At 40.8% G+C, this 19,708-nt stretch overlaps 1 protein-coding gene and 1 long non-coding RNA gene across 2 annotated transcripts; both read left to right on the top strand.

Annotated features, from left to right (window-relative positions):
• The first annotated feature begins 227 nt into the window (after nucleotides 1–227).
• On the top strand, nucleotides 228–5,468 carry LOC121863745. Its single transcript, XR_006088452.1, has 3 exons — nucleotides 228–459; nucleotides 3,883–4,137; nucleotides 5,434–5,468. It is a non-coding gene; the product is annotated as an uncharacterized LOC121863745 (long non-coding RNA).
• A 2,296-nt stretch (nucleotides 5,469–7,764) lies between these two features.
• On the top strand, nucleotides 7,765–15,779 carry LOC121863440 (ionotropic receptor 93a-like). The gene is made up of 6 exons (XM_042362105.1): nucleotides 7,765–7,952; nucleotides 8,058–8,242; nucleotides 9,268–9,498; nucleotides 10,104–10,279; nucleotides 10,611–10,739; nucleotides 15,665–15,779. The coding sequence occupies exons 1-6, from the start codon at nucleotides 7,778–7,780 to the stop codon at nucleotides 15,777–15,779; spliced, it is 1,011 nt and encodes a 336-aa protein (XP_042218039.1). The 5' UTR covers nucleotides 7,765–7,777.
• Nucleotides 15,780–19,708: the final 3,929 nt, after the last annotated feature.

Genomic DNA, 19,708 nt, shown 5'->3' with positions numbered 1-19,708 from the left:
GGGGCCACAACTTAATCTAACCTAACCATTTGGATTGGCCCCATAAGGACTCGCCTCCAGTAAGATTGAGACCATTAGGATTGTTTCCCATTGAGACTGGACCTAAATCCCAATCGTTGAGCTTTATATAGGACGGGACCATAAGGATTGGGCCATAATCTTAATGGTTTGGTAATGTTGGGGTCTGCTGGATGACTCACCATCTCTCTCCTGTAGATGGTGGAGGTTGTTGATCAAGGTGGCCCGGGTGGCGTTGTTGGTCGTGGCATTCACCCTCCACGCCCACACTCCTGTAGCTGCTGCTGTACACCCCTTCCCAGCTCACAGCTTGGGTGGTTGGACGGCAGAAGAGACCGAGGGTAGCGTCATGGCCCAGATAACGAGGCAGTACCTGGGTGGGTGTCACCTGACGATGGTAACATCAAATCATCACAACACCGCCTTCAATAACGACTTCAGGTGGGTCTCATCTCAACATCATCTCGAATAAATTAATTATAAATCTATGCACTGTAGGCAGGAGACGGACGAGGGCTGGTCAGGTGTAGCTTCTATAATAGGGTCATTCCGGTATGGAAGGTCGGCAGGCGATACAGCATCCACGAGGTTGTCATTATGAGGGTGAGAGAGAGCCAGATGCTGTTAAATCTTTCTCCTGACATTCTTTTTATGGTAAGGAGTTGACTATTGGATTCCAGTTTATGATGACATGTTTGTTATTCTCTCATGAATTACACGTATATATATATATATATATATATATATATATATATATATATATATATATATATATATATATATATATATATATATATATATATATATATATATATATATATATATATATATATATATATTATGGTGGTCCTTATTTTCGGGCAAAAAACAAAATTTGTCATTTTTTTGTCACAGACCCTGGCAAAAGTTTCCATTTGGGGTAGAAACATTGCCTGTAAAATATTTTTTAATTATCTTAATAATTAGAGGTTGGTCAAGTCAGATGAAATTTAACAATATTATGCCTATGCTTAATGTTCATAACACATCATTTCCTAGCCCCCAAGCCTGGGCCCCCCCACTTAGTCTAAGTGGGTATTAGCTGCTCAAGGCAGGGGTCGCATGAGGACCAGTCTCACTCTTTGTCGCCCAGTAAGGTCTGCTTGAGGGCATTAGGGAATGATTTCCTGTGGTCAGCAACTGCCTGCAGTAGATACTGCAGTTGCTGCTCGTCCTTGGTGATGCGGCCTGAGAAATCTTGGACTAAGGCTACTCCTCTTTCTGCATGATCATTGATCACAGACAAAGCTTGTACACTGGCTTTTGCATTTTGGAAGCCAGGATCATCTTTCCACTGTTCTACTGGGAGGGCCAGGAAATCTGTATTCAAGTTGAGCTTTTTGATAAATGACTTTGTGTTCCTTGTCGTGAAATCATATAGGTTCTTCACTTGGAGTGTGTCTGGATTGATTGTAACCCGTTTGACATGCTTTTCTTCCCCAATAACGATGTTCATAGCTTCCAACATGCGGTCCTTCACTGCTGGGAGAACATCGTCATCAAAGAAGGCCAATGCAACCAACTCTTCTGACAAGTATCAGAGGTGTCTCATCATTTTTTGGAAAGTTGCCTTTGATATGGCATCGCTGATGGTACTGTAGTCTTGTAGAGCTTTAAGCAACATCAGATCTCCTTTTGGTGCCTTTGCAGCAAGTGGAGCAGTTGTCCAAGCCTTCACATATATTCGGGCAAAGAAAATGCACAAATCTCTTAGTCCTCTGTTCTCCTTTGGAGTAAGCTTAAACTGAGAACGGAATAACCACACTTTGAAGGAATAAATGGTCTTTGCCATCCATCGTGCTTGGTGCATTGCACCAGGAGCAGAAAATCGTACTCCCCGAGAAGGTGATGTGCCAAGGAAGATGGAGGCCAGCTCTAGCAGCTCTCGATAATCATCTCGAAGCTGTGTCTCCAATAGAGCCTTCTCAATGAAGTTGGTTAGATCGTCCCTAACAGCTCTGACCGATTCTTCTGCCAGATCGTCGGTGGAGGAGTCTTCAAACTTCTGCTTGTCAATTTGTTCCCATTTGGCTTGGAATCTTCGGAACAGCTGTATGTCAGGAGCAGCTGAGTGCCCCATTACAGCTTCAAAAGCAGCTCCAGCTACAAGTTCTAGTACATGGTGGCGGCAGGCAAAATATAGCAAATCACGACCCAGCAACTGCTCAATTTTGACACACGAACCCTTGTGGTGACCAGTATTTGAGCTTGTTGTATCAAAACACATGCCATGCACGATGTCTGTAATGTGCCATTGCTGCAAAGCCTTCACAACAGCTTTTGCTTGTTCATCACCGGTACCAGAGGGAAGTTTTGGAACAGCAAGAAGTTGGGAGGTGCCATTGCCTGAGACAAGAACTGGGAGTCTGTCAACATGGCCCCCATGCCCCGTCAAATCAGGCATCAATTTACCATCCCAGTGAACAATTAAAACTGACTCTGGTTTGAAGTTTGAAAGGATTTCAAACTGCGATGATGCTGAGGTTTCTCCTGATGCTTGATTGATTCAGAATCAATTCACTGACATCATGGCCCAGACTCCGAGCAGTTTGGGTGACAATGTGCATGGCCATTCTATCTGAGGACTTGGTCCGATCTAATGCTGCAGAAAGTTCTGGAGTTAGAACTTCTTTTCGCCCACGCTTCTTGACAGTAGGTGGAGTTTGAAGTGCTGATGGGCCAGGAACAGGGTTGGATTCCTCAGAAGAAGACGTACTACTGCTGTCCAAGACAACGATGGCCTGGCATTTTTTGGCTTCTTCCTCTGCATTGTCTGCAGCCAACTTCCTTTTCATTGCTTTCTTGAGGGTATTTTCTCGTCGTTTCTGTCTTTTCAGGAATACTTTGTCAAGAGATGACATTGCCCCACGACGCCCTTTTTCTCGTTGCGCTATTAAGAAATCCTTATCCTCCTGAACTGTCATCATATACAAAGCATTCACATGTGCAATGTCAAAGAAATCTTCAAATGTATCAGTGAACTCTTTCTCTTTCTGCTTTTGAGTTTCTGTCTTTCTTTAAGAGTTCTTTTTCAAACTACTCCACTTGTCAAACATTTTGTGCACTTGATTCACACAATTTGGTTTGTGGTGTGTGGGAATGTTTGCTTTTGTCCAAAATTGAAGAACTTTGTCTGTGACTTCCCCAGCTGCCACTCTGATGTTTTTTCTGTAAACGATGCAGGCTTAAAAAATACTGTAACACTTGCCTGTTTGAAGGTAACTTAGCCCCTGTAATGGCATCACATTATGTCTTTATCAAATACATATTTTCTCGTGTTTTTACTCCTGCATTAGCCATTTTGACCTGAGGAATAAAGAAATTAACTATTAATATAAATTAATAATGAGAATACTCTGTAGAACTGTTTCTAATTTCCCCAATCATCAATCACGACCAGCAAAAACTCACCACAATCGTGCCAAATGCGACGCACTAGTGGTGGGCGTAATCGGCTACAGAGTAATCGACTACATCGATTACTTAATTTTTGACAGCTTTGAGCAACCTCTAAATATTAATATATTTAAAAATAACTCTACACACAATGTTTTTGTCCTAAATGGACACTTTTAGCAGGGTCTGTGGTAAAAAATTCCAAAGTTGAAAAATAAGGACCACCCAATATATATATATATATATATATATATATATATATATATATATATATATATACTATATATATATATATATATATATATATATATATATATATATATATATATATATATATATATATATATATATATATATATATATATATATATATATATATATATATATATATATATATATATATATATATATATATATATATGTCTCCAGGGAGGTGTGGCTAGGGGGGCAGACGAGTGTGTTGGTGACTTGGGGACACGACCATTCACCCAGGAACGCTGATCTCTTCCACTATCTGACGCAAGGGGACCACACCCTCACCTGTCGGGCCGTCATTCTCTATCTCTCCTCCGTCCTGTCCTTCAATCCCTTTGTTAATGACGTTAACGACTCTGTCGGTGCCTTCACCTCCTCCAACACCCCCAGCAGTCCCTCCGTCAACGTGTCCGCCGCTGATGTTATGACGTAAGTTAACTCTTGGTGTATGTAGATGGTGTGTCCGTTACACCCTCACTGGGGCACCTCTCCGTGCTTCCTTCCGTCCCACCTAAGTTCATCAACGGAAGTACACAAAAGTATCCTGCGTAGAACAGTAGAATTCCATATGCTAAACTGTACTTATTTTATGTGCTGTACTTCCTTGCACTAACAGTTAAGATTTTTTTAGTTGTTTCTTTGTTTTTCGTCTTTTATGATTTTTCTTGGTTTTAGATTTTGGTGTTTTGTGGTCAGCGACAATTTGTGTGTTTATCGAGGAAAGCATATACATGTACACACATACACGGCCCCACGCACAAACATAAATACACCCGCGCCTTTCTCTACAGTACTTCTCACAGTGGTCCAGGTGGGCAAATTCTTGGCCAAAGGTCTATGGATATTACACCACAGTGTTCCCCAAAATCTCTTGAATCGTCTTAGTGTAAATCCAGATCCATCCACATTACATATTTCCTTACAAATACATTATTTTTACGTGAACATTTGTATTAGTGTTTTAATTCAGATTACTAAAAAAAATGGTCTATTGTAATGGTGTGTCTCATCCATCTTCCTCAAAGGTGCCTTTATTGTCTGGATTTAAGTAAAGGTCAATGATCTTCCTTCTTTTTATGGGTACCATCATTATCTAATCTATATACACTGGCTGCACTGAAACTTTGTAATAATAACATCCAGATGAACGTACTAGTGAAAGCGTAAAAAACATTAGAAAACTGTACCTGCATTTACTTCTTGTTTACGATTACATCCTGCATGTCAGCCAGACAGAGTTATCACAGGAAACGAATAGACGGCAATGTTCTAGCTGTATAGTTGTCATAAAATTCAAAATATCTCACAAACCGCAGCTACCCGCAACGTGATCACGTGTTTTATAATTGATACCCTGCTTAATGATAATTATATACAATGTCGTAAATGCGCATAAATTCCGTTCAGATTTCAGTCATTTCCAGAACATCTTATAAATATATATATATATTTTATTCATATAACCACCCACAAACAGTTTTCTTAAGCATCTAATGTTAAGTAATTTATTTGTGGCTGGTTTCGGTGTTTCCTGGATAATAAATAACATCTAACAATTCTTATTGTGTTGATTCCTTCAAAACGAAGTACTTTAGTAATATAATTCCATATCATATTTCTGCAGAATAATGTGATCTATTCATTATTAAATGCAGTATTATTCTTCACTTTATCATACAGGCTCTTGTCCATAAATAAGTTATTTCAGACCACTGACATCGTCAGGTTCCTGGAGGAGACGGAGGTGGTGCCCGAGACGCTGTGGTGGTGGTGGGACCCAGGTCGCGGGCTCACGCCCTGGCACATCCGAAGCTCCACGACACACTGCACGCCTTTTACCTCACCACCCACGACCCCTCCACGCCTCCTGACACCTCCTGTTCACCAGGTAAGGAACAAATTAGTGGTGATGAGGCTCCCCTTAGGAGTGGTGATATACCCATTAGTGGTGACCATCAGCGGCTGTGAATATAAAACAAAACATCACAAATTTCTAGAGTCAGGGATGATCTCTCTCTAGTGTGTACTGTATACTTTTTATCTCTAACCCCCCGCCAGGAGAGTGTGAGGGAGAGGTGGAGGTATACAGGAGGTGTTTGTACTGTCGGGGCGGCCAGCCAGGGGTCACCCTCTTAGATCGCTGGCACCCACTGGCCGGGTTCGTCAACAACAGGTCCCTCATCCCTGGTGAGTGGGTAACACCATTCGGGTTTACTGATGGTTATGTTTACTCCGACTACTGTTTACTTTATTGTTTGGTCTCAAAGATTTGGTTATCTCTCAATTGTTGACTACAGTGTATTTAGTTTGTTTGGTTTATTAGTTTCAAGTTCCAGTGTTAACACATTTTTGCTGCATTCAATTATGTTATAAATAAACATCTTTGTTTACATAGTGATGCCGTTCGGACCAAGGTAGGTATCTACCTACCTTGGTTCGGATCTCCTGCATAATTGCATCATCCATACTTGATAAAGGAGCTATCTCAGCACATTGGTTTTCTCGTGTCTGTTACTCGTTTAAACATTTGGGGACAATTGTTATGTCTCAGAATAAATACTTGTGTTCGACTTAATAGAGAACTTACAGGGTGTTCATACTGGCGAGACTCTACACAAGTCCTTAACTTCAGTTTGCTATGATCATATATTTCATTATTAATTATATAGAGGATTTCGAAGACTCATGTAAACAACCATACCTTTTCTACCCCCCCCCTCACTCTTATCCTATACCACTTACCTTTCTATTCTCCCTCATTTTCTATTCCTCTCTCACTTATTTCCTGCCCCTTGCCCCTTGCCCTTATCATGCATTCTCCTTTCATCCATGAACCTTTCTTTCCCCCTCATTCATGTCCCTCTGACCTCCCTCCCTACCCTCACCCTCACCCTCCCTCCTCTCTCACCCTCTCCCTCCCCTCCCTCACCCTCCGTCTACCCTCACCCTCCCTCTACCCTCACCCTCCCTACCTCACCCTCCCTCTACCCTCACCCTCCCACTACCCTCACTGCTCCAGACCAGTTCGAGGACATGGAAGGACACGTAGTAAGGATTGTGGCCAAGGCCTTGTTCCCCTTCGTGTCTTATGTGGAGGACACCGACGCCCCTGGCACCACCGTCACCCCCAATGACTCCCTCGACATCCGCATCCTTGACACAGCAGCCTCCATCCTCAACTTCAAGTGGGTACTTCACTATATAGAACCTATATATATATATATCTATCTATCTATCTATCTACCGAATGTCCGTCCATCCATCCATCTATCTATCTATCTATCTATCTAATCTTTCCGTCCATCTATCTATCTATCTATCTATCTTATCAAGTAGTAGGTAGTAGGCAGCTATCAAACAGGGAGGTACTACCGCCTGGGAAGATATTGGAAGCATAATGTGTTGTCTAATGGTAGACCCTGCTGCCATATGGCATCACGAAAATTGTGACCAAGTCCCAGGTTGCTGATCTGACTTTGTGCCTCATTTACACACAATTGCAGGGTCTCAATTGTTTCTCTTACTATTGACAACACAACACACATGATATAATGTTTATCGTTTCTCACTCTTGATTTATTTTTTCGTTTTTGTTTTTATTTATGGTTATTATATTATTTGTATTATTTAATTTTATATTTATATTAATTATTATAATAATAATAATAATAATAATAAAGAACTATAAAGAAATACAAAAATCATAAAAAATCAAGAGTGAGAAACAATATAAGTGTGATGTGTTGTCAAAGTAAGAGAAAAAATTGAGACCCTGCAATTGTGTGAAATGAGGCAGAAGTCAGATCAGCATCATATATATATATATATATATATATATATATATATATATATATATATATATATATATATATATATATATATATATATATATATATATATATATATATATATATATATATATATATATATAGCTATCCATCTATCTATCTATCCATCTCAAGTTGACATGTTCTTATTCATACACTTTTACTACACTTTAATGTTCGTGATCCGTGCACCGGTGGACGGGGTGTGGGGAGCACGGACGAGGAACAACACGTGGACGGGGATGGTGGGGGAGCTGTGGCGGGGTGAGGCGGACTTCTCCCTCCGTCTATTCTGGTCGGCGGCGAGAAAGGAGGCCATAGACTTCACCCGCGCCTACATCTTCGAGCCCTTTGTCATGATCACCCGCAAGCCTGGGCCCCTCCCCCAGCACCTGGCCCCCATCAAGCCCTTCACAGGTGCGTGTGTGTGTGTGTGTGTGTGTGTGTGTGTGTGTGTGTGTGTGTGTGTGTCTTTAGGGTGTGATCTCTATATGTGATGACTCCCCCATGTATTCTCCGCAGGCGATATCTGGATAGCCCTGGTTGTGACCACGACGCTAGCTGGTGCCATACTGTGGGGGGCGCAGAGGGCGTGGTCACGGTTCTCTGGGGGACGCGGCTTGGATGCAGTCTCTGCCTTCCTATACATCTTGGGCATGCTATTGGCGGAGCCCACCGACGCCCTGCCCACTAACATCACTGCCCAGGTACTTTAATTATTGATGTGGGATGAAGTAAAACTTGTTTGCCCATTAAACGAGCTTTAATCAACTCCTTTCACAAGATATCCGAAAATAACATAAGGAAACAATTATTATACAAATATAACATAAAACGGAGAATAAAATTAATGTTCCTAACAATGGAAACTATATAAATTATTAGCGTCTTGGGTATGTCGTTTAGTCTCTCTCTCTCTCTCTCTCTCAATTACCCAGGCTAATTTTGGCTACAGGTGTATGTCACTGATTACAGGTGTGATGAAGCCTTAAACTAGGATTCCATTCACACGGTTGCGTTAGCGTTATGCGATTGAAAACCCAACCGCATGGAAACGGACGAGCGAACCTCACACTGTGACGTCACTAGTTCTTGTTTCAAACACCTGAACACCTCACCCAGACATCAGATGTTCTTGTCACAGTTATGTATTTCACAAATATTTAAGAGGAAATGTGACCAAAAAAAAAAACTTCATTTTATACAGCATTCATCTGCCGTGATCTTACATACTGAGCAGGTGTTTCATTAGTTCACTCAGTATACAGTACAAAAATAAGTATTTTTGGAATGCATTTGTATCATACATTTATAAACCTAGCAAGTGTTATTTAATCAGGTAATTAAGTATGCTTCATTATTTGTATATCATTTTACTAGATCCATATATTTTTTATACATTTGTTCTAAAGTGAAGGTTTATGGTCTCAATAAAAGGGTTCTTTGGAATACAAATGATCTTATACAAAACCAGGATAATTAATAGTAAATCAGCCTGCTCATATAATTAGTGTCGTAGCTTCAATGAGCTGGGAGCCATCTGTCCTGTCCTCTTCCCGGTGTGTAGACAGAGTATGCATCGGCAAATAGAAATGGGGGTGTCCGTTTTCCACGGCAATGTAACGCAAACGCATACTGCAAACATATACCACAATCACATATATGAAATTCTAGCTATAGTGAGCACTCTTGGCGGTAGTAATAACTATATACAGTAGTGCGGGTCTCTCAGATGCTGGTGGGGTCGTGGTGGGTGTTCTGCGTGGTGGTGGTGGCCATGTACCGCGGGTCCCTCATCGCCCACCTCACCGCGCCCGTCAACCCGTCGCCCATCGACACCCTGGACCAGCTGCTGGAGGTTGAGGGCGCCACCTGGGGCCTGGAGGGTGGGCACGGGGTCGGCTGGGACTGGTTCAAGTACAACACCAACCCGAAGGTGCAGCACATGTTCACCACCATGCAGGTAACTTCCTCTTAACCTAACTTAACGACTCTACCCTAACCTAATGGTATGGAATTTTAACCTAACCTAACCTAACCTAACCAAATGGTGCAGATGGTACAATTATATCACGCCTTATAACCCATAACAGGACCACTTTAGTCGTAAACAAACACAGGATGTCTCCCCCATCCATCTCATTTTAACAAGAACGAGGGTTGTGTACTGTTGAGTGACTTTGGGGGATGTTTGTCCTCTGCAGTATTATGTGTAGGTCATATTTATTTTAGCCGATTCTATTTGGTCAGGGAATAGTGGACCAAAATACCTTGTTGGGATTTGTCATCATTGTTACATTAAAATTTATACAGAAACTTGCATATTCAGTAATGGTAGAAAATTTTATTTTTGACTGTGTTAGAACCCAGGCTACATTGTTTACCAATGTCAAGAAAATCGGTAAGACAGCAACAGAAAGGTGTGTGTATCCGCCATGGAAATGATAGCTCTCTCTCTCTCTCTCTCTCTCTCTCTCTCTTTCGTGTAATCTATCTATTTAGCTGTAATTACAGATTTATCGCTTCAACTTGTCCTTCCCGCGTTTACCTGTGTTGTTCCCATGGCAGGTGACGCCGCGGGAGGAGCAGCTGGCGCGGGTGTTGGGTGGTCAGCACGCCTTCTTCACTTGGAAGTACTACATCAAGATGGTGGTCGCCCTCCACCACACTGACATCTACGGCCACACACCCCTCCACATCAGCAAGCAGGAGTTTATCTCAGGCCAGAGTGGCTGGGGCGTCAGGTGAGGGGGGGGGGCGAGGGGATTAGGTGAAGGGTAAGAGTGGAGGTCAAGTGAGAGGAAGGGTGGAAGGCTATGATGAGGGGAGGAAGGGAGTCAACTGAAGGAAGGGAAGAAGTCTGTCAGGTGACAGCGAGGGGGAAGGGTGTCAGGTGAGGGGGGGGGGACGTCAGGTGAGGGAAAGGGAGAAGAGCGTCAGGTGCTGGAGAAGGCGTCAGCTGAGTACAAAACTAACAGGTAGAACGTCAGTTGGGTGGGCCAGAGAAACGTCACCATTCTAACTTACGTTCTCTGTTCGTCAGGAAAACGCGCCCTTCCTCAAGCCTCTGGACAGGATCATCGGACGCCTGGTGGAGACGGGCCTCATCGATCACTGGTTGGAGGAGCTCTTCGGAGGCTTCCTGGCCAGGATACGAAGGCCCGACGGACTAAAGGAGGCGGCGACGAAGACCTGCACCCTCTGGTAAGACTATATCTTATATGTTAATAGTTGAACTTGTTACATGTCTTCTGTTGCATAAATTCATATAGAGAAAAAGAGACAAATATATCCATTTTACATCTACTCTTATACATTATCCCAGACTTCGTCAAGATCTGTTTTATTCACAACATTCCCAATTTGACCTCAATTGTTAACCCAACCCAACTAACCTAACCTAGCCTAACCTAACCTACCTCGATTAAGTGAGCCATTACTCCCGCGTCAGGGCGAGAGGGAAGAGATGGTGTTAAACCTGGAGCACATGCAGGGGGCCTTTTACCTCCTGATACTGGGACACTGCCTCGCCACCCTCGTCTTCCCACTGAATGGTACACGTTGGCGCTGTCCATCTGCCACCCACAACACTAGGAACTACTACTCTCACATTTTCAGCAGTACTTGAGGAGTCTGCTGTCATCCGGGATCAGCCATGGTTCTCTATTATAGCCCGGATCAGTCAAGGTTCTCTCTTATAGCCAGGATCAGCCATGGTTCTCTCTTATAGCCCGGATCAGTCAAGGTTCTCTCTTATAACCAGGATCAGATCAGCCATGGTTCTCTCTTATAGCCAGGATCAGCCATGGTTCTCTCTTATAGCCCGGATCAGTCAAGGTTCTCTCTTATAGCCAGGATCAACCATGGTTCTCTCTTATAGCCCGGATCAGTCAAGGTTCTCTCTTATAGCCCGGATCAGTCAAGGTTCTCTCTTATAGCCAGGATCAGCCATGGTTCTCTCTTATAGCCCGGATCAGTCAAGGTTCTCTCTTATAGCCAGGATCAGCCATGGTTCTCTCTTATAGCCCGGATCAGCCATGGTTCTCGCACCCACATGCAGGTCGACACGCCTTCACGTTCTCCACAGCTGGTAACGATACCGAGTGTACCCTGTGTCATATGATGAACCTCTAAATGTATGCTGCAGTATGTGTCACATGTTGCACCAACAATGTGTCCTACCGTATGTGCCACCTGTTGAACCACTAAATGTGTTCGTGTAGCAAGATAATAAAGGAAAGCAAACTTGTGTGTAAAGGGTGTTAATTCTTTGGCCTTCTCAAGTGTCTTGTTAGTTGGTCTTTATATGTTTTACATTACAGTAGGTGATACAGAAACTCTGTTATGTATGTGTGTGTAGAGAGGGAGAGAATAAATATAAACACACGACATAATTATAATACCTCTATGGCAACTGACGTAGTCATGTACACTATCAATAGCCGTCAGATAAGCATGGCGAGAAGCTGCTGCCATGCTGAAACTAATACAGCTGGGATTTGGGATCCCCAGAGCAGCCACGAGATTCCCCCAGCAGCATGAAACTACAGTAACACTTTCACCGGATGATTAAACATTCATATGCTTCTTGTATAAGTTAGATTAGGTTAGGTTAGCATTAGGATGTCCAATCATTGGGTGAAACAAGTGGGGGTGCCTAATGTTCATGTGATTCCGAAAAAGTTCTCATTAGATTTAGAATAATTCAAAACTCTCTATCATCTTGGTCAGAAGGGACGCAATTGTTCTAGAACAACCAACAGTCCAATGATACAGGTAACCCCCAGTTACCCCCAGTGAACATTCATCGTCAAGCAATCAAGTCATACTTGCTTAGGTAAGTAATCAGCATCTCCCCAGTGAGTAAAACTAATTAACAGTTTTTTACACAGCAGAATGGATCAAACGACAGCAGCTGACCTTAGCACCCTCAAGACACGAGTGGGTTAACACCTCGTGATCTCTGACTATATCCCAGTGTATATAAAAAAATGCTAAAAAATATAAAACCGTATCTATTAACTTAAAAAATATATATATCCAAAAATGTATCCATTCTTGTTTTTGTTTTGTATTTTCTTTGGACATCAATAAATAGCGGATTTCTTAATATTTAAAGCATTTGTGCATACTTACATAATGACTACAACATACGAAAGCCTTTCCCATGTAGCATGTGTCTGGCAATGGGAATATTTCTTCAAGCTTCAAGAAATTCTTTTAGTTAATGAGAGAATGGGAGTGTATCGTTATATATTTCACATTTCTCTTCGGTAGAGTACAAAATCATGTAGGTGATTTAATGATAAATTGTGTGACTCTTAAACCACAAATTGGTGGTGAAATAGTAAATTTTTTCACTGGTAATTTTATTGATTATATAAATAGTATCATATTTAACACAAAAACATTAAGTTTATTGTACAGTATATAAATAGACTGATTTTCTTTTACAAATTATTAATATGACAACAATGTTAAATATAAATGTAATACAGTAATGCCCTCAATAACTTTACTGATAATAAAGGTACGTTAAATTGAGGGGTTTAAACCATATTATGATTAATTGTATAATATTAACTTTCCTAAATTAAAGGTTATAAAAGACACTGACTTAATATAATGAAAGAAAAGATATGGTCATTCTAGATTGCTAATTATGTTACCAAATTTAATGGGTGATTTTAACGTAAAAGTTGGGAAAGGACCAGAAGTAGACCACATGGGTTGGATAATAGAAATGAGAGGAGAAATATTAATTGACTTATGTTAGAAAAACAAGATGATAATTGCAAATACATGGTTGAACAACACCCCAGGCATCTCTGTACACGGGTCTCACCCCAGGACAATGTAAACAGCAAACAGAACTGAAGTCAGGAATCAAATATATTACAGTGGTATTTGCTCAGGGTATCACGTATCGACCTAACCTACATCGACCTGTCAACTCATCACCCTCATAGACCTATGGACCTATGGATCTAGCCCTCATCGACCTGGACCAGAGCAGATGTGTGTGGGTAGAGAACCTCCAACAGTGACGTCATCTAGACCGGTGCCCTCTGGACTACTACGTCATCCACCCAGCCCAACTGACAGATGTAAACAGGAGGATATCTCCATGTACAATCAACTCTACGGTATTTGGTATTTCACAAACAATCATTAGTTATATATACACATAATATATATATATATATATATATATATATATATATATATATATATATATATATATATATATATATATATATATATATATATAATTTAAAACATGTCTTCACACGGTAGACATCGTGATAGATTATTAATTATCAAGTGCCTTGTAACAATAATGAAAAAATAACTTATACAATTAATTATCACTAAAATTTCATTTCACATTACCTTATTGTGAATGGATTGGCAAAGTTATTAAACATTTAAATCTAAGAAACATTTATGGATCATTCATATATTGTTAACGATCAACATAATGAAAACTTAGATGGTGATTCAAGTGACACTGTACCTCATGGCACCGTTAACACTGACACATGTGAACTCGAAGATGCGCATGAATTTCAAGTCATTGAACCTGAACTAACAGCAAACACTTCAGTAGAAGTGAGTGAAGCAGTCATAGATAAAACAGATAACGAATTATTATGTACACAATTTAGGTCAGGACGTTCTTACAACACTACACCTCTGTATTGTGAACCTATCGCTGACAGTGTATTGACATCTTCTGATCCATGCACGAGTAGCTTACCAGCATTGCCATTATCTAGTAAACCTTTAACCACTAACATGACTAACCCAGTGAATCATACGACTGAAGATGGTTTCTATGCAAAACAAAACGGTTAATACCTATTAGTTTAACAAAGCCAAGAAAGGCAACTCCAAAAAGCAAAATCAAACGTTAAATCCAAGTGCAGTAAGCAAGACCTACAATGCTTCCGAACCCATAAGTAACCAGTGATGTTTACTACATCATTCTTCATCACACAGTTCAGAGGATTGTGTAACTCTGCATCAATGCAGGCAGGATTATCTAGAGCCCAATCAATGGCGTCAAATTCAAAATCCGTCGGTGGAAGATTTGCGCCATGTCAAACACGACCTGGGATAAGATCACATATTACTAGCAATGCTTCCATGACAGCTTCATTGATCGCTGCACTATGTAAAGTGAAAGTATTGACAATACCAGTGAGTGTAGGTAACACCAAGCTCTCTTTAGACATAGATACGGGAGCGTGCGCTAATGTTATCTCGTTAACGTCATTTACTGAATTGAATCGACGTTTTCCTGACAATAAATGGCGAATAAGACCTACTGATGTCGATCTCTCCGGAGTATCAGGCCAACATTTAGATAATATGGGAGTCATTATATTACCTATAGGTTTTTGTGACTCCAGTGAAATCTTTCTAGCTGAGTTTTATATCGTAAGAGATTTTTTTCTATCAGCTGATGGATTATTTGGTCTTCAAACACTAAAACAAAATAATATAGATGTCCAACCTAGTCGACATACTAAAAAGAAGTTCAAAAGATGCGATATTTGGATAATTTGGTTTATGTGAAGTACCTGTAACAGTCTATACGGATCATGCAGCAGTAACGGAGTTATTCCGGAAGAACGCTACTCCTGGCAGACTTGCACGTTGGTACTTGACCATTCAAGAATTCGAACCCGCCTTTAAACTTGCTTGCAGGACGCTAATGTGGTTGCCGACTCACTGTCTAGACACATAGCTCAAGTTATACCCAATACCCTTGTTCACGCCTAAAAAAATTAAGAGAGGAACAACAACCGCGAATCAATGTGGTCTAAAGTAATTTATGCTCTAGAGAATCAGGTGAGGAGGACACTCTACCAAAGTTACCTCTTCCGTTCAAACAGTTTGAACTGCAACAAAGATTTCACTGCACCGTACAACAAAAAACAGTGCAGGATGCTGTCACCTGGGGTGTCGCGCCTGACAACCTACGAGACACAGTACTCCTCTGTACCACAATACACCTCAAACGGGCCATCAGGGCATGATAATGCACGAAATAATCTTACTGTTGAATTACAATGAAAAGGGATATCGGGCTACACACTGCTAATTGTTTATCTTGTACTCAGCACAAGGAACTACGATGTACCCTGCTCCCATTATCAAGATACCCAACGCCCGAACGTCCATTCGACACAGTACCGTCGACTTATTGCAACTGTAAAGAAAGCATCAAGGCTCTAGCTACATACGTAGTATTGTTGTTGATCCTTCTCCAGATTCATGATTCTAGTTCCCTTGGAGGATAAATCACGCGGAGACTGTGGCATACGCTTTAGTGACGCATCTCATATGTCGTTGCCACTAGGTTATTCTCCGACAACGGATCAGAATTTGAGAATCAACTTCTTGTAACCATATGACAATACGGCATTCGGCAAGCTTCACAGCAGCTTATCACCCGCAGAAATCAAATATGGCCAGTTGAGCGGACCAATCACAAAATCCTAAGTTCTCAGACATATAATTATGAATCCAATGCAGGTAGCATGGGAGGATTGGTTACCTCAAGTAGCAGCGTCAATAAATGGGTCAATAGAAAATGGCTTCACAGGCAAAGCACCCTACTATATCATATATAAGACAAAGATTTTCATAACCTTACTAGAGACCTACCTTGTATATAACATGGATGATTATGCGAAACGAGTAATGTGTTGCATAAACATCCACGGAAAGATGCGTAGAAGCAATTAGCAGCATCGCGCGCTGAAATGGTTACACACAACATAAACATGCTAAGCCTATCAAAACTTTCAAATAGGCGACGCTGTCATGATAGAAGAACCTGAATATAAACTCGCGGACATTTTTCCAGGACCCTTCCTGATAATTGCCAAAACACTGTAACAATTTCAAAATACTTAAACCAGATACTCAAATTACCGACGTAATACGTGGATAGATTTAAAATGTGAGCCCTGACGCTTCCCACCACTGTACACGACGTTCCTACACAAGCATTAGACTCTACGACTGCACAAAATGAAAACAAAACGCCCCAAGACGTACCTACGCAGGTCGTAGACACTACAAATACACAAGCTGTATCCAGCCAGGTATCGCATGAAACTACGTCCTGCAGGTACAGATTAAGCGTAGATAGATGCGCGTCTGTATGCTACAAGCTCAGTAACGTGAATGTTATATAAAACAAGCTGTTTAGTAATCTCCTTGACGCTTTGCAGATAGCCAAGAGATCTGTGTTAGCCCCTATCTGTATTCTTGATATATCCTATTGTTTCTACTTCTAAGTTTAATGCATGATATATGGGACTATCTAATAAAATAAACTGACAGATTTTGACATTAGTTTTAACAAACTGAACTTCTTCTTATGAATGACTAATCTTAATAACGATGATCAGGATAGCCTTTGATGTACACTGTAGGTCGTCATATTGACACTATCATATGCTACTAAGCTCAGCATACATTTCATCACTATCTTCACACCTAGATCTGTGTCCATACGCTTCATAATGTTCGAGTATTTTTTGTATTTTAAAGTTTTCCTACACAGAACAGATTAATTTTGCTGTGTCAGGATAAGAGCAAGTTAAGGGTTACTAGATGAGGCCAGACAATTAACAATTTACTAGCCATTTCACAAAAAACGTTGCTAAGCCTCCCTACGTTAATAGTACGTTATGATTTTATAAATATATAAAACCAATAGTCAATGGTAAGTAAACTCATTATAAGTTCTAATAAAAATAAAAAATATATTAAAAACAATTTCTTATATAAATTGAAACATATTTTTGTATACTTATGAATTAATTATTCATTTTTAATATCTTAAGATTTGTAAAATCAAGCCTTGTGATACCAACCTTTACCATTTGTGTTATTCAGTGTACGAGTATTTTGGTTCGAGCATAATCATTTTAGAAAGGCACTGTAGGCAAGTTCATTGAATCTCAACCACCATTTACATAAAGGTTGAAGATCTCAGCTTAGCTAAGGCACTCACACCATTATAACAAGATTAGGTACACATAGGGCTTATCTGCGTGGATTTACACCGTGTGGAACTCGGTGGGTGGTAACCGAGGGATGTTCTAGCCCCTATCAATTAATATTATATAAATATGGGCTAAGGACATATATTCATTATATACATTCTATCACCCAGACTATTGAGCATACAGCTACACAAAGCTTTGTTCTGTCCCCCCCTCTGAGGGTGTACATTTTGTTTGTTTCACACAAACTCAGGTTACAACCCATAAATATATGTTCCCAGGCCTCTGTGTGAGAGTAGGCCTGTGTAGCCTTTATCTCTGTGTTGACGTATTAAATTACTTCCCCCAACACCAGATGGAGAGAGGTCAGCTAGTTCACAGTTCCCACAGTTCACCAGTACACAGCCAGACACCGTACCAAAGAGACGTGTTGTGAGCATAACTCCCCCAGGCTGTGTCTCTCTCTAATTATATCAGCTAATTACAAGCTAATAAAGCTAATAGCTAGTGCTCAGTAGTCTGTCAACAAGCAATCTTGTAACTACCAGACTATCCAATGTAACTAGAAAATTACCACCTGTGTTTACATTAAACCAAGGAACCACAAGTGAGGATAACAGAACCTGTGTGCACTTGTGTAACTTAAAAGCTAAGTTAATTACAAGTGTAACCCAGGGTGGCTGGGACGATTCAACTATCAAACTACGACTGTATCAAAGGTGACATGCCGTGAGATTACCTAATATCTCTCCCAGCTTCATCAAAGGTACCAGCGGCTACCCTACACTCATTCAGGTAAGTGTTAACAAGTGAGATCGTTTGATATCAAACCCCGGCCCAAACATAAGCTATACTGACAGGAAAACAAATGAAGAAGTACTAAGATGAGCATGAACTTATAGTTAAATACTTGAAATGTACAGAAAAAGAAAAATTAGATATGTTGGTCATATAATTATGTATGAAGGAATAATAACATAAATATTAATGGGTAAAGTTAAGGGTAGGAGGGCCAGGGGAAGGAAAGCGACTGAGATGGATGAATGAAATTAAAAACTGGGTCCCCAGAGAGATACAAAACCTTAGAGGATTGGTAAAAACAGCCCGAGAACGTTTAGAGTGGAGGACTGTGGTCGCCAACCCTCAGATATGAGGAGGGTACTCTTAATTGATAGATAATATAAGGACCAGACTAGGACAACTACCAGTCACAGTGAGAAGGGGAGACAAGAGAGACGGTGTAAGGCCAAAGAGGACGGAGAGATCTTATCGACTCTTGCTACTGGAGAATGGCAGGGAGAAAAGTCTAGTACGTCATATAGAAGAATAGTGTAAAATTGAAGAAAACTGGTAGAAAAAATATTCAAATGTAGGCAGGGAGAAACGATCCATTAGATTGACAGCACTTAACCTCGTTTTGTACCTCAGTCACTAAGGACACGTTGACCAGCGTCGGACAAGAATACATTTTGGACTACCTACTTGTTGACTCAATTGGCCTTGACGAGGTTACGTGAATCAAAGGATTAGAGCAGATCGGCCCCGGCTACCAACACACACTTGGGTTATTCACTGCTTATGTGTCGTAAACATTTTCACTGAATTCCGAATATCTTTTTCGACTTATATAGAGAAACTCGTAAATATCAACGAAGGCCTTCTTTTTTTTTTTTTAGAAGTATGGCAGTCTGCTTACTGAGTTATGGACAGAAAATCGTGGTTATTAATATCTATGAAAGGAATACGGTATATCGTTGACTCATATTTCCTGAAAGTTAATTAGGATAGCCAGGTAACACGTCTCAAGATTGGAGTGAATGTTACTTGAGGAAACTGCAAAACACAGCCAGGTACAGAACAACTACAACACAACGAGATGTCTAGCGAGGGATACGGTGAACCAACACCAGCAACACCAAAGATAACATTCTATAGCCACAGCAACACCAACATTTCCACCAACACTAACACCACCACCAGCAGTAATAACACCATCAGTAGCAACACCATCTCCGTTATCAGGATGAGAAAGAACGTGAGCATAACACACGTGTATCTGATCCTCCAGTGACACAGGCCAGCTCACCACACACTCACATTACCACTGTCTGTACCCCGGCGTACAGTTCTCTTTGACATCACAAC

Source organism: Homarus americanus, unplaced genomic scaffold (genome assembly GCF_018991925.1).
Source record: "Homarus americanus isolate GMGI-L3 unplaced genomic scaffold, GMGI_Hamer_2.0 scaffold40248, whole genome shotgun sequence".
In the NCBI taxonomy this organism is placed as follows: domain Eukaryota; kingdom Metazoa; phylum Arthropoda; class Malacostraca; order Decapoda; family Nephropidae; genus Homarus; species Homarus americanus.
Note: the sequence above shows the minus strand (reverse complement) of the source record. Positions and strands in the feature narration are given on the sequence as shown.